The 13,674-nt window shown below is 40.5% G+C and overlaps 1 protein-coding gene across 3 annotated transcripts in view; it reads right to left on the bottom strand.

The window, feature by feature from the left end:
- The window catches only part of ANTXRL (ANTXR like), a 38,216-nt gene extending 24,923 nt beyond the window's left edge, over positions 1-13,293 (bottom strand). For all 3 annotated transcript variants that reach the window (XM_073878673.1, XM_073878674.1, XM_073878675.1), the window contains exons 1-2: positions 12,744-13,293; positions 555-626 (exon numbers count right to left, since the gene is read on the bottom strand). In XM_073878673.1, coding sequence (XP_073734774.1) covers positions 555-626; positions 12,744-13,084 — 413 coding nt within the window. In that variant the 5' untranslated portion in view covers positions 13,085-13,293. The remainder of the gene's footprint in view (positions 1-554; positions 627-12,743) is intronic.
- Positions 13,294-13,674: the final 381 nt, after the last annotated feature.

Below are 13,674 nucleotides of genomic sequence, written 5' to 3'. Positions count from 1 at the left end.
ATGAGTTATTATGGCCTTGGCTCCAAGCTGACATGTCCAGCCTCATCACCTAGCCCTCCCTTGAGGTAATCCTACTCTGCAGCCAAACAGACCACTCACTCCATAAGAAGTTTCCTTGATGGTTCCTGTTACCCTGTCTTTCTCATCTATCAGAGCCTAGTTAATATTGCCACATCTTCTGGGAAGCTATCCTTGAATTAAAATTCTTCCCCTTTTCTTAAGCTTGTCACATAAGTCCTTTGTCTTTTTCTTTTGGCCCCTTACACCTTTTAATCAGGTGTTTAATTACTGTGTTACTGGTTTGCCTGTTTCCTAATCTATTGGGTCCTCAGGGCATATTACTGTGTCCCCAACAATATGGCCTGACTCTTAGGCAGGAGCCAAGTGAAGTTGCTGAGAACCTTGGAATCACTGTGATCTGTCCTTTCTTGCTTCAGAACTTCACTCTGGGCTCTGTGTTCCTGACTGGAGGGACTTCCATGCCCACTGAGTCTAAACAGCTCTGTACTGTGTCTGGCAAAAGAAAACACCCTACTAACACAGAGAAGCCATACTTATCAAACTTATTGACCAAATCTTCCACCATGTTGTGAATGTCCATCCAGTTGTTGTTCACACTGCCCGACCTGAAAATGAAGAAACATGAGTCAGAGAGATGAGTCACATCTGTTGTGTAGGAATAGTTACTGCCTTATCTGCCTTCCTGCAGGCCCTTTAGCAAGCTCCTCACCCTTATTCTCCTCAACATAGCCAAAGCCTGCCACACACCCTCAGTGACCTCAGTAGGTCACCCTGGTGGTGACATTCATCAGTGTGAGTTGTGGGAAGGTTGTCTAATGAGACCTCTGTGCTTGGGACTGAGGAACTTCCAAGGATGAGGGACTTCTGGTGGCAAACCAGGATGTTTGGTCATGCTAGGTGGGGCTGTTGGACAAGAAATGAGGGAAGATGCATTGGTTGGTAAAGCTTCCGGTGATTCTGATTTATTGGCTCTCCTAGTTGCCCATTGTCTCCCAGATGTCTGCTCCTCCCCTGCCCCTTGAAGGTGTGTGTGATTGGGTGGGGAGGCAGAGCTCTCTGGCACCACATCTCAACAAAATGCTCCTGGCTTTTCCTTTATATCATTCCTTCTGCCTCCTCTAGACTATATCTAAAACTATCAGTGGGTGGTTTCTAATGATGTCAGGATTATCATTCATGGAGCAAGTATATACCAGGCACTTTACATGCATAATTTCCAATTCCAGAACAACCCTATATGATATCAACCATATTCCCATTTTACAGATGAGACTCACAGGTCATGGCATTTGCCACAATATCAGTAGTGAATATGGATCTGAACCCAGATCTAGCTTCAAAACCCATGTTCTACCCATTGCACTAGGCAGATCAGGGTGACTCTGGCTGAGTAAGACAACTGTTGAATAGGAAAGTACAAGACTCTGACAACCAACCCACAATGCAGACTTTCTTTCAGAAGCTTCCATGCTAAAGTGCAAGACAACTTCCTTAATTAATGGAAACCCTATCCACTCTCCTTCTCATTACTTTTCTCTCTTGTTTTTCCCCTGAGTGAAGAGGATCTTCCAAAGAAGATTTACAGGAAACAAGAATCTTCAACTCATGCACTTGCTCTGGGGAAGTTTCCAGTTTGTGATGAGTTTGAAGAAAGGTTTAGACTCTAGAAACCTTTAGACCAACATGAGTGCTCCTGGGCAGTGGAAAATACTGCAGGGACTACAGGTCCCTAGGAAGGAGGCAATATGGAAGAGCAACTATGTGGGCTTCCAGTACACAGGGCTCCAATCATGTTCTAGTGTCTCACTCTTAATAAGAATGAAGATGATCAACAGACATTTGAAGACATCTCCATCATTGAAGCTTGAGGCCAAAACCCCCTAGTGATATAACTATGCTGGGAGAGTGGAAAGAATGGGGAAAATCATGTAGGGAACCTGAGCTGTAAGAAAGCTAAATTTTCTTCCCTCATAATAAGAAGTCAATAGAAAATGAGGAAATCTCAAACAGCAAAAAACAGCATCAGTACTAGCATGGTATTAGAAACAGCATCATAATACCAGAAGAAAACTCTGCAAAATGACAGATTAAAAAAAAAAACAAAAAACAAGACCCAGCTAATTGCTGCCTACCAGAGACTCATTCAGCTTTAAAGACACATGTAGGTTCAATGTGAAGGGACTGAAGATATTCCATGCAAGTGGAAACTAAAAAAATTATAGTTATATCAGACAAAATAGACTTTAAGCCAAAAACAGTAACAGAATCAAAGAAAGTTATTATATAGGGGTGCCTGGGTGGCTCAGTCATCAAGTGTCTGCCTTCAGCTCAAGTCGTGATCCCAGGGTCCTGAGATCAAGCCCCTCATTGGGCTCCCTCCTCAGCGGGGAGCCTGCTTCTCCCTCTCCCACTCCCCCTGCTTGTGTTCCCTCTCTCGCTGTGTCTCTGTCAAATAAATAAAATCTTAAAAAAAGAAAGTTAGTATATAATGATAAAAGGGTCAATACATCAAGACAATACAAAAATCATAAATATATACATACCCAACATCTGAGCACCTAAATATATTAAGCAATACTAACAGATCTGAAGGGAAAAAAGATAACAACACAATAATAGCAGGCAACTTCAATACCCTAATTCCAGTAATGGATAGATCATCTAGACAGAAAAGCAACAAGGAAACTTTGGAATTGAGCCATACTATGGCCAAGTGGACTTAAAAGACATATATAGAACATTTTGTCCAACTGTTGCAGAATGCACATCCTTTTCAAGTCCACATAGATTATTCTCCAGGATAGATCCTATGATGGGACACAAAACAAGTCTTATCAAATTTAAGAAAATTTAAACCATAGCAGCTATCTTTTCCAACAATATGGAATAAAAAAAACAAGAGGAAATCTGGAAAATCCACATATATGTGGAAATTAAACATACTTTTGCATGACTAATGGGTCAAAGAAGATGAGAATGGGAAAAAGAACCAAATGGGAGAAAAAACCCTTAAAACTAATGGAAATGGAAACAAATAGCAAAACCTACAGAATGCTGTAGAAGCAGTTCTGAGAAAAGTGTATAATGAGAAATGCAAATATTAAGGAATTAGCAAAATATCAAATAAAATATCTTACTTTACATGTCAAGGAACTAGAAAAAAAAGATGAGATGAAGCCCAAAGTTAGCAGAAGAAACAAAATAAATTAATGCTGAAATAAATTAATTTAATTTAAATTAAAAAGAAAGAGGAGATATTGCAACTGGTACTATAGAAATACATAGAATCATAAGAAACTACTCTGAATAATTACATATCAAAAAATTAGATAACCTAGAGCAAATGGATAAATTCCTAGAAACATACAAGCTGTCAAAACTGAAGCATGAAGAAGCATAAAACCTGAATAGACCTATGGACCTGAATATACCTAGTAAAGAGATTGAATCAGTAATCACAAATTTCCCAAAAGAGAAAATCCTGGGACCGGATGGTTTCATAGGTTAATGTGACCAAACATTTAATGAAGAGTTAATACCAATCCCTCCCAAACTCTTCCAAAAAATTGAAGAACACTTCCAAACTCGTTCTATGAGACCTGCATTACTCCGATATCAAAGCCAGACTAATACTACAAGTACAGATCAATATCCCATATGGATATGGATGCAAAAATCCTCAACAAAAAAATCTAGCAAACTGAATTTAGCAGCATATTAAAAGATTTATATTCTATGGCCAAATAGGATTTATTTCCACAATGGAAACAGGGTTCAATGCAAAAATCAAACAATGTAATTAACAGAATAGAATAGAATAGACAATAGATCAAAAAAACAAACTACATGATCATTCCAATTGATGTAGAAAAAGCATTTGATAAAATCAACATACTTCCTTTATAAAAACACTCTTTTTAAGAATAGAGAAAAGTTCTTTTTTTTCAGTTATCTCTTTTTTTAATTAAAAAATTTTTTTATTGTTATGTTAATCACCATATATTACATCATTCGTTTTTGATGTAGTGTTCCATGATTCATTGTTTGTGCATAACACCCAGTGCTCCATGCAGAATGTGCCCTCTTTAATACCCATCACCAGGCTAACCCATCCCCCCACCCCCCTCCCCTCTAGAACCCTCAGTTTGTCTTTCAGAGTCCATTGTCTCTCATGGTTCGTCTCCCCCTCCGATTTCCCTCCCTTCATTCTTCCCCTCCTGCTATCTTCTTCTTCTTTTGTTTCTTAACATATGTTATATTATTTGTTTCAGAAGTACAGATCTGTGATTCAACAGTCTTGCACAATTCACAGCGCTCACCATAGCACATACCCTCCCCAATGTCTATCACCCAGCCACCCAATCCCTCCCACCCCCCACCACTCCAGCAACCCTCAGTTTGTTTCCTGAGATTAAGAATTCCTCATATCAGTGAGGTCATATGATACATGTCTTTCTCTGATTGACTTATTTCACTCAGCATAACACCCTCCAGTTCCAGCCACGTCATTGCAAATGGTAAGATCTCATTCCTTTGGATGGCTGCATAATATTCCATTGTGTATATAGACCACATCTTCTTTATCCATTCATCTGTCGATGGGCATCTTGGCTCTTTCCACAGTTTGGCTATTGTGGACATTGCTGCTATAAACATTGGGGTGCACGTACCCCTTCAGATCCCCACACCCGTATCCTTGTGGTAAATACCCAGTAGTGCAATTGCTGGATCATATGGTAGCTCTATTTTCAACTGTTTGAGGAACCTCCATACTGTTTTCCAGAGGGGTTGCACCAGCTTGCATTCCCACCAACAGTGTGGGAGGGTTCCCCTTAGGAATAGAGAAAAGTTCTATTGATAAACATAAAAAGGGCCATATATGAAAAACCCACAGCTAACATATCAATGGTGAAAGACTAAAAGCTTTCCTAAGATCAAAAGTAATACAAAAATGCCCAGTTTCATCATTTCAGTTTGATGGAGTATTGGAAGTTCTAGCCAGATCAATTAGTCAAGGAAAAGAAATAAAGGCATCCAAATTGAAAAGGAAGATGTAAAACTGTCTCTGTTCTTGGACGATATGATCTTACATGTAAAAAACTCCATAGATTCCACACACAAAAAAATTTGACTAATAAAAGAAATCAGCAAGGTGCAGAATACAGAATTAACTTATAAAATCAGTTACATTTTGATATACACTAACAATGAAGATTACAAAAAGGAAATTATGAAAACAAATCCATTTACAGTATTATCAAACAGAAGAAAATACTTATGAATAAATTTAACCAAAGAGGCAGAAGACTAGTACATTGAAAACTACAATACATGGCTGAAAGAAATTTAAAGACACAAATCATTGGAAGGACATCACATATTCATGGACTGGAAGACTTAATATCCTAAAGCTGGCAATAGTAGCCAAGGCTATCTATAGGTTCAATGCAATCTTTCTCAAAATCTCAACAATTTTTTTTTTGCAGAAACTGAACATTCCATCCTAAAATTCATATAGACTCTTAAGAGACCTAAAATAGTTAAAAATAATCTTGGGGTGACTGGGTGGCTTGGGTTGTTAAATGCCTAGCTCTTGATTTCGGCTCAGGTCATGATCTCAGGGTTGTGGGATCAAGCCCTGCAGGCACTGCCCTTAGCAGGGAGTCTGTTTGAGATTCTATTCCACTTCCCTTCCCCTGTTTGAGCTTGTGTGCATCCACGTACATGCCCTCTCTCTCATTCTTAAATAAATAAATCTTAAAAAAAGTCTTGAATAAAAACAAAGTTTGTGGACTCATATTTTCTGGTTTCAAAATTTATTACAAAGCTACAATAACCAAAATAGTATAGTACTGGCATAAAGACAGACATATAGACTAATGGAATAGAATAATGAGCACAGAAATAAACCCTCGTATATTTCAATTAATTTTTTAACAAGGATGCCAAAAACATTCAATGTGGGCAAGAACACTATTTTCCACAAATAGTGTTGGGAAAACTGGATGTTTACATGCAAAATAATGTAGTTGGGCTCTTACCTTATGCCATATACAAAAATTAATTCAAATGAATAAAAAACCTAAATGTAAGAGCTAAAAATATTAAACTTTTAGAAGAAAATACAGAGGAAAAGCTTCATGATGTTGGATTTGGTAATGGTATTTTGGATATCACACCCAAAACACAAGCAATAAAAGAAAAAAATAGATAAACCGAACATCAAAATTAAAAACTTTTATGCAAAGGATACTATAAAAAAAGGAAAAGATAACCCACAGATTGAGAGAGAATATTGGCAAATCATATATCTGAAAAGGGATTGATATCTAGAGCACATAAGGAATTCCTACAACTCAACAATAAAAACTAACTAACTCAATTCAAAAATTGGCAAAGAACTTCAATAGGCATTTCTCCAAAGAAAATATACAAAAAGAAGATGGTGGCAGAGTAGGCGATCCTAAGTTTGTCTGGTTCCTCAAATACACCTTGTCTAATCATTCTAAACATCTGAAAAGTCAATCGAAGATCTGAGAAAAGAAATGCTGCAAATCTACAAGAAGAGTGACCATCTTTTGGAAGGTAGGAGGTGCAGAGACTTGAATCCAGGGTGAAATAGCTGAGGATACTGCATGGGGAGGAGCCTGTTTAAGGAGGCTACCGCAAAGTCTTATAAGCAGTGGAGTGTAAAATCAGAACTTCTAGAAGCGTGTTACAGAGGGGTATGTCCCTGGCTTAAAGGTGCTCAGTTTGCAAAGTGGGGTGGAATCCCAGGTGTGACAATGTGATCTCAGGATTCCCAGGGTCACAGGAAGAACAAGGGTGCCTGAGTGTGGCAGAGTTCCCAGGCATTGGAGCGAGGAAGCTGGCTGAGAACAGCGAGTCTAGGTTCTGGGTTTCTGCTCTGTGATGCCTTAAACTGCAAACCATTGCACAGTGTGACTGCTTTCCTGGGAGGGGTCCAGCAAAAGGCAAAAGTGAGACAAGACCCTCCCTCCCCCCTTGGAGAGGAATAGCATGAATCTGAGCTAGAGAAGTCCGAAAAATTTGGAGTTTTGAAACTCAGTCATGTGCCTGAAATAAAAATGCTCAGTCACAGGCTGGGTGAACAGAGTTGTGAAGGAAACCAGGGAGACTAGAGTGATTGACTACTTTTCTTTGAGGGTTCACTGAAGAGTGTGGGCAGCGAAGTTTCAGCTCTGGGGCTAGAGAGCAGGGCCAATCAGTGCTGAAAGCCTTCTGGGAGGAAAACAGCACCACAGAGTGGAGTCCAGAGCTGCTTACACCAAGCCCTAACTCCCTGCACACTGGAGGTGCATTTCCACCAGGGCAAGTGCCCCTGAGAATCAGTACAACGGGCCTCTCCCCTAGAAGACCAGCACAAACAACTGTCTTGCACCAAGTTTACTGATCATAGAGGGCTGCAAAACTTCAGCTCTTGGGGAAAACAGTATACAACATTCCTGGTATTTTTATTCTTTAGTCTTTCAGTATTATTTTTTTCAGTTATTTTCTGATTTTTTAAATTGTTTAAAATTTTTTATTTATATGTTTATGTTGTATACATATTTATTTTTTGTTTCCTTTCATTGTATTTTACTTTAAATATAAAGTGAAGTCTTTCTCTCTTATTTTTGGATCTAGTTTCTTTTACTTTTATTTAAATTTTATTTTATTATGTTATGTTAGTCACCATACAGTAAATCATTAGTTATTGATGTAGTGTTCCATGATTCATTGTTTGTGTATAACACCCAGTGCTCCATACAATATGTGTCCTCCTTAATACCCATCACTGGGCTAATCCATCCCCTCATCCCCTTCCCCTCTAAAGCCCTCAGTTTGTTTCTCAGAGTCCATAGTCTCTCATGGTTCATCTCCCCCTCCGATTTCCCCCCCTTCCTTTTTCCCTTCCTTCTCCTAATGTCCTCTATGCTATTCCTTATGTTCCACAAAAAGTGAAACCACAGGATAATTGACTTTCTCTGCTTGACTTATTTCACTTAGCATAATCTCCTCCAGTCCCAACCATGTTGATGTAAAAGTTGGGTATTCATCCTTTCTGATGGCTGAGTAATATTCCATTGTATATATGGACCACATCTTCTTTATCCATTCATCTGTTGAAGGGCATGTTGGCTCTTTCCACAGTTTGGCTATTGCAGACATTGCTGCTATGAACATTGGGGTGCAGGGGCCCCTTCTTTTCACTCCATCTGTGTCTTTGGGGCAAATACCCAGGAGTACAATTGCTGGGTCATAGCGTAGCTCTATTTTTAATTTTTTGAGGCACCTCCACACTGTTTTCCAAAGTGGCTGTACCAACTTGCATTCCCATCTACAGTGTAAGAGGGTTCCCCTTTCTCCACAACCTCTCCAACATTTGTTTTTTCTTGCCTTGTCAATTTTTGCCATTCTGACTGGTGTAAGGTGGTATCTTAAAGTGGTTTTGATTTGAATTGCCCTGATGGCTAATGATGATGAACATTTTTTCATGTGTCTGTTAGCCATTTGTATGTCTCCTTTTGAAAAGTGTCTGTTTATGCCTTCTACCCATTTTTTGTTTTTTTCTATTTTTTATTTTTATTTTTATTTTCTTTAATTTAAATTCAATTAACCAAGATATAGTACATCATTGGGTTTTGATATAATATTCAATGATTCATCAGTTCAGTATAACACCCAGTGCTCATCACATCACATGCCCTCCTTAATGCCCATCACCCAGTTACCCCATCCCCCTACCCACCTCCCTTTCTGCAACCCTCAGTTTGTTTCCCAGAGTCAAGAGTCTCATACGGTTTGTCTCCCTCTCTGATTTCTTCCCATTCAGTTTCCACCCCCCTCAACCCCTATTGTCCTCTGCACTATTCCTTATATTCCATATATGAGTGAAACCATATAATTGTGTTTCTTTGATTGACTTATTTCACTTAGCATAATACCCTCCAGTTCCATCCATGTCAATGTAAATGGATCTAGTTTCCTTTAACAAGCAGACTAAAACACAGGGGGGATCAGGTTTGTTTTTTTGTTTGTTTTGTTTTTGTCTTTTGTTTGTTTGTTTTGTCTTTTTAAATTGTTGTTGTTGTTTTTTCTCTTTCTTTCTTTTGGAGACATTCACCCCAAAAGTAAGAACAGGAGGTAGTACTCACTGTCAGGGATTTAATCAATACAGATATAAGTAAGATGTCTGAACTAGAATTTAAAACGATTCTAAAGATACTAGCTAGGCTTGAAAAAAGCATAGAAGACCCTAAGGAATCCCTTACTGTAGAAATAAAAGAACTAAAATCTGGTCAGGCCAAAATTAAAAATGCTATTACCAAAATGCAGTCCCAAGTGGAGAATATAAAAACGAGGATGAATGAAGCAGAAGAAAGAATCAGTGATATAGATAGATAACATAACATGATGGGAAACAAGGAAACTGAAAAAAAAGAGAGGAAAAAACCTATTAGATCACAAAGAGAGACTTAGAGAACTCAGTGATTACATAAAGCAAAATAATATCTGGATAATAGGGGTCACAGAAGATGAGGAGAGGGAGAAAGGGACAGAAGGTTTATTTGAACATGTTATAGCTGAGAAATTCTCTAATCTGGGGAAGGAAACAGGCATTCAGGTCTAGGAGGCACAGAGAACCTCTCTCAAAATCAATAAAAACAGGTCAAACTTGCAAATTTCAAAGATAAAGAGAAAATCCTGAAAACAGCTGGGGAAAAGAGATCCTGAGCCTACAAGGGCAGACACATAAGGTTGGCAGCAGACCTGTCCACAGAGACCTGGCAGGCCAGAAAGGACTGGCATGATATATTCAACATGCTAAATTGAAAAGTATGCAGCCAAGAATACTTTATCCAGCAAGGCTGTCATTCAGAATAGATGGAGAGATAATGAGTTTCCAGGACAAATAAAACCAAAATAAAAACTAAAGGAATGTGTGAACACTAAACCAGCCCTGCAAGAAATATAAAAGGGATCCTATGAGCCCAAAAATAACAAAGAGAGAGAGAGAGCCCAAAAGTAGCAAAGACCAGAAAGGAACAGAGACAATTACCAGGAACAGCAATGGCACTAAATTCATATCTTTCAATAATTACTCTGAATATAAATGGGCTAAATGCTCCAATCAAAAGACAAAGGGTATCAGAATGGATTAAAAAAAAAACACAACAGACACATTGATATGCTGCTTACAAGAGACTCATTTTAGACCCAAGGATACCTCCAGATTGAAAGTGAGGAGGTGGAGAACAATTTATCATGCTAATGGACATGAAAAGAAAGCTGGGATAGCCATCCTTACATCAGATAAACTAGATTTTAAAACAAAGACTGTAATAAGAGATGAAGAAGGACACTATATCATAATAAAGGGGTCTATCTAATAAGAAGATCTAACAGTTGTAAATATTTATGCCCCTAACTTGGGAGCAGCCAAATATACAAACCAGTTAATAACAAAATTAAAGAAACTTATTGATAATAATACAATAATATTAGAGGACTTTAACACCCCACCCACAGAAATGGACAGATCGTCAAAGCAGAATACACTGGACTAGATGGGCTTCACAGATGTATTCAGAGCATTTCATCCTAAAGCAGCAGAATACACATTCTTCTCGAGTGCACATTCTCCAGAAGAGATCACATACTAGGTCACAAATCAGGTGTCAGCCAGTACCAAGAGACTGGGATTAATTCCTGCATATTTTCAAATCACAATGCTATAAACTTGAAGTCAACCACCAGAAAAAATTTGGAAGGATCACAAATACATGGAGGTTAAAGAATGTTCTACTGTAGAATAAATGGTTCAACCAAGAAATTAAAAAAAAATACACAGAAGCAAATGACAATGAAAACACGACAGTTTAAAACCTTTGGGATACAGCAAAGGTGGTCCTAAGAGGGTAGTATATAGCAACATGGCAAGAGAAGTCTCAAATACAAGACCTAACCTTACACCTAGAAGATGGAAAAAGAAGAGCATATAAAGCCTAAATCCAGCAGGAGAAGAGAAATAATAGAAATAATAAAGATTAGAGCAGAAATCAATGATATAGAAATATATATAAAAGAACAGATCAACGAAACTAGGAGCTGGTTCTTTGAAAGAATTAACAAGATCGATAAACCCCTAGCCGGACTTAGGAAAAAGAAAAGGACCAACATAAATAAAATCATGAATGTATGTAATATATGGTGATTAACATAACAATAAAAAATTAAAAAAAAATCATGAATGAAAGAGGAGGGATCACAACCAACACCGAAGAAATACAAACAATTGTAAGAGAATATTATGAGCATTTATATGCCAACAAATTAGACAATCTGGAAGAAATGGATAAATTCCTAGAAACATATAAACTACCCAAACTGAAACAGGAAGAAATAGAAAACCTGAACAAACCCATAACTAGCAAAGAAATTGAATCAATAATAAAAAATCTCCCAACAAAGAGTCTTCCTACCCCCCAACCCTAATGCCTAAGAGAGAAATCACCATCCCCCTGGGCTGTGCCAATATCATTGAGACAAGACCTGCTCAGGGCAATTCAGAAGTCCCTCCACCAGACAGTGAGGAGGGACTTATTCCAGTGGGCAGAGTGGTTAGAGTGCCTCTCAGCTCTGTTGGCTTTGTTTAGAAGCTGGTGACTGGGCACACCTCCCCCCCCCAACGCTCCCCCAGTCATCAGCATCCATGGAGAATGAGAGGAATCAGAGGCAGTACAGCCTGGGATGCTATAATCTGGGCACAGAGGAAGCCTGAGTCCTGTCAACCCCACCAGACTGGGGGCTACTTCATCCAACCTCCAGATCCCACCCCTTTCCCAGGAGATAGCAAGTGCAAATGTCTTCCCTACTCTACATCCCAGGGTGGTTTTGAGGATGATGGAAGTGCAGTGGAAGGGTTTTGGAAACCAAAACGTGCTTCAGTGATACTATTGAGTCATACCACTGATATTATTGACCCAGTAAAGTTTATTCTCAACCCCATAAGTTGGAAATGCAAACAAGGCAATGTCTCCAATTTCTCCGAGCATGAAGATCCACCCCCTTTCTTTCTCTGAGGGCCACAGGGTGCCTAATTCACAGCCCAGCTTCCCAGAACAATACCCAGTCAGACCTAGCTGTTCTGGAAGTGAACACAATCCGGAATGTGGTCTCCAAGTGGTTGAAGAAAGAAGCAAAAGTCTTGGCAGGAAAGCAAAGGACTTTCTAAGCAGTGACACTCCAGGAATGCCCAACAGAAACAACAGGGAAATCTCTCTGGTGCCCAGTAAAAACAGAATCCACGTAGGTGAAAAGCAACACAAGCAAAAAACCACACAGACAGAAATTGAAACCCAGCGAGCTTCTAACAACTGCTGAGAAGGAGCTTCTAGCAATCACTTGCCCCTCCAGCTGTTTAAGAGGCATGCAGGTCACAGATCTGGGCCATGTCAGAGGAGGGACTGAGAGCCAGCCAGAAACCCTATAGTGGCCTTTTCTCCTTTCCAAAAGGAAAAGTCCCAGAGAACAAATTTTGGGGTCATTCCTTCTGTCTCAGGAACAAGGAAGCTGCCGAGGTTCCTTGGGTCGGACCAAGACTCCCCCCTCCCCTCCCCTCTCGGAAGCTGGAATCCCCTTTGGGCGCGTCTTGCCCATATTGACCTCAGGGACCACTCTGCCCTTGGGGGGCTGGGTAGGGCAGGAGGGCCACTCACTTGTCCAAGAGGAAGTAAAGATCAAATTCGCCTCTGCAGTTTTTCGACTCTTCTGCCAGGGTCTCCTGGGAATTGTGGCTCGTGTTGCTGTTGGGCTGGGGGACTTTCTCAGGTGGGCGGAGGTGGTGGTGTTGGTTATTCGTGTTCTGATTGCCTGGATTCTGGACGGTCTGCAGACCGGTGTCATATATTTCTGGGTCCAGGTCAGTGTCCAGATCAAAGTCATACATTTCTGAGCTCTGGACGGTCTGCAGGAAGCTTCCGGCTCTCAGCAGTGGAGGCCGCAGCACCAGCAGCAGGAAAAGTGCGGGGCATGGCAAGCCCAGGCTGCGGCTCCCCATTTTCTGGGCCGCCCTTGCGGCGCTGCTGGATGCTGGTCACTTCAGGTAAACTCAAGCAGCTGCCTCCTTGGACTCCTCCCGTGCCAAGGAGGCCTCCGCCTCTCCAGCCCTTTCCGAAGACGCACTTCAAGCCTCCACCTGCTACCTGCCCTTTGGGCGGAAGAAGCAAGTGGCTGGCTCTGGGGCGATGGCCCTACTACCTGCGTGGCCCTTCCCCCGCACCCCCGGGGCAGAAGGCCTTGTTATGATGGACAGGAGGGTTGGCATGGTGACTTTGTGACCTGCAGCTCTGCTCAGTGTCCTGCCTGTGGACAACCCCAGGCAGGAGTCCTGGGATCTTTGGCCGGGGTCGGGGGAGTGGTAAGATGAGGCTACCATTATCCCTTTGGCTGCCACTGTCCCTTATCTTAAACCCTCACAGGTGGCCGTTAAAATCCTCAAGATCCTGCTTTTTTATAACTCAAAGCAGGCAGCTGAGGTGGCTTAGATGAGGACATCCCTGTGGGTGAGGAGGTCCAGGAACTGGGAGACTAGAGTACAATAATGGTCATTGGTGTGAACACTGAGGCCACCCATGGACATGGAAAGAT

The sequence above is a fragment of the Callorhinus ursinus genome, unplaced genomic scaffold (assembly GCF_003265705.2).
Source record: "Callorhinus ursinus isolate GAN/ISIS: 27379988/994484 unplaced genomic scaffold, GSC_fseal_2.0 scaffold31, whole genome shotgun sequence".
In the NCBI taxonomy this organism is placed as follows: domain Eukaryota; kingdom Metazoa; phylum Chordata; class Mammalia; order Carnivora; family Otariidae; genus Callorhinus; species Callorhinus ursinus.
This window is presented reverse-complemented; position numbering and strand designations above follow the sequence as displayed.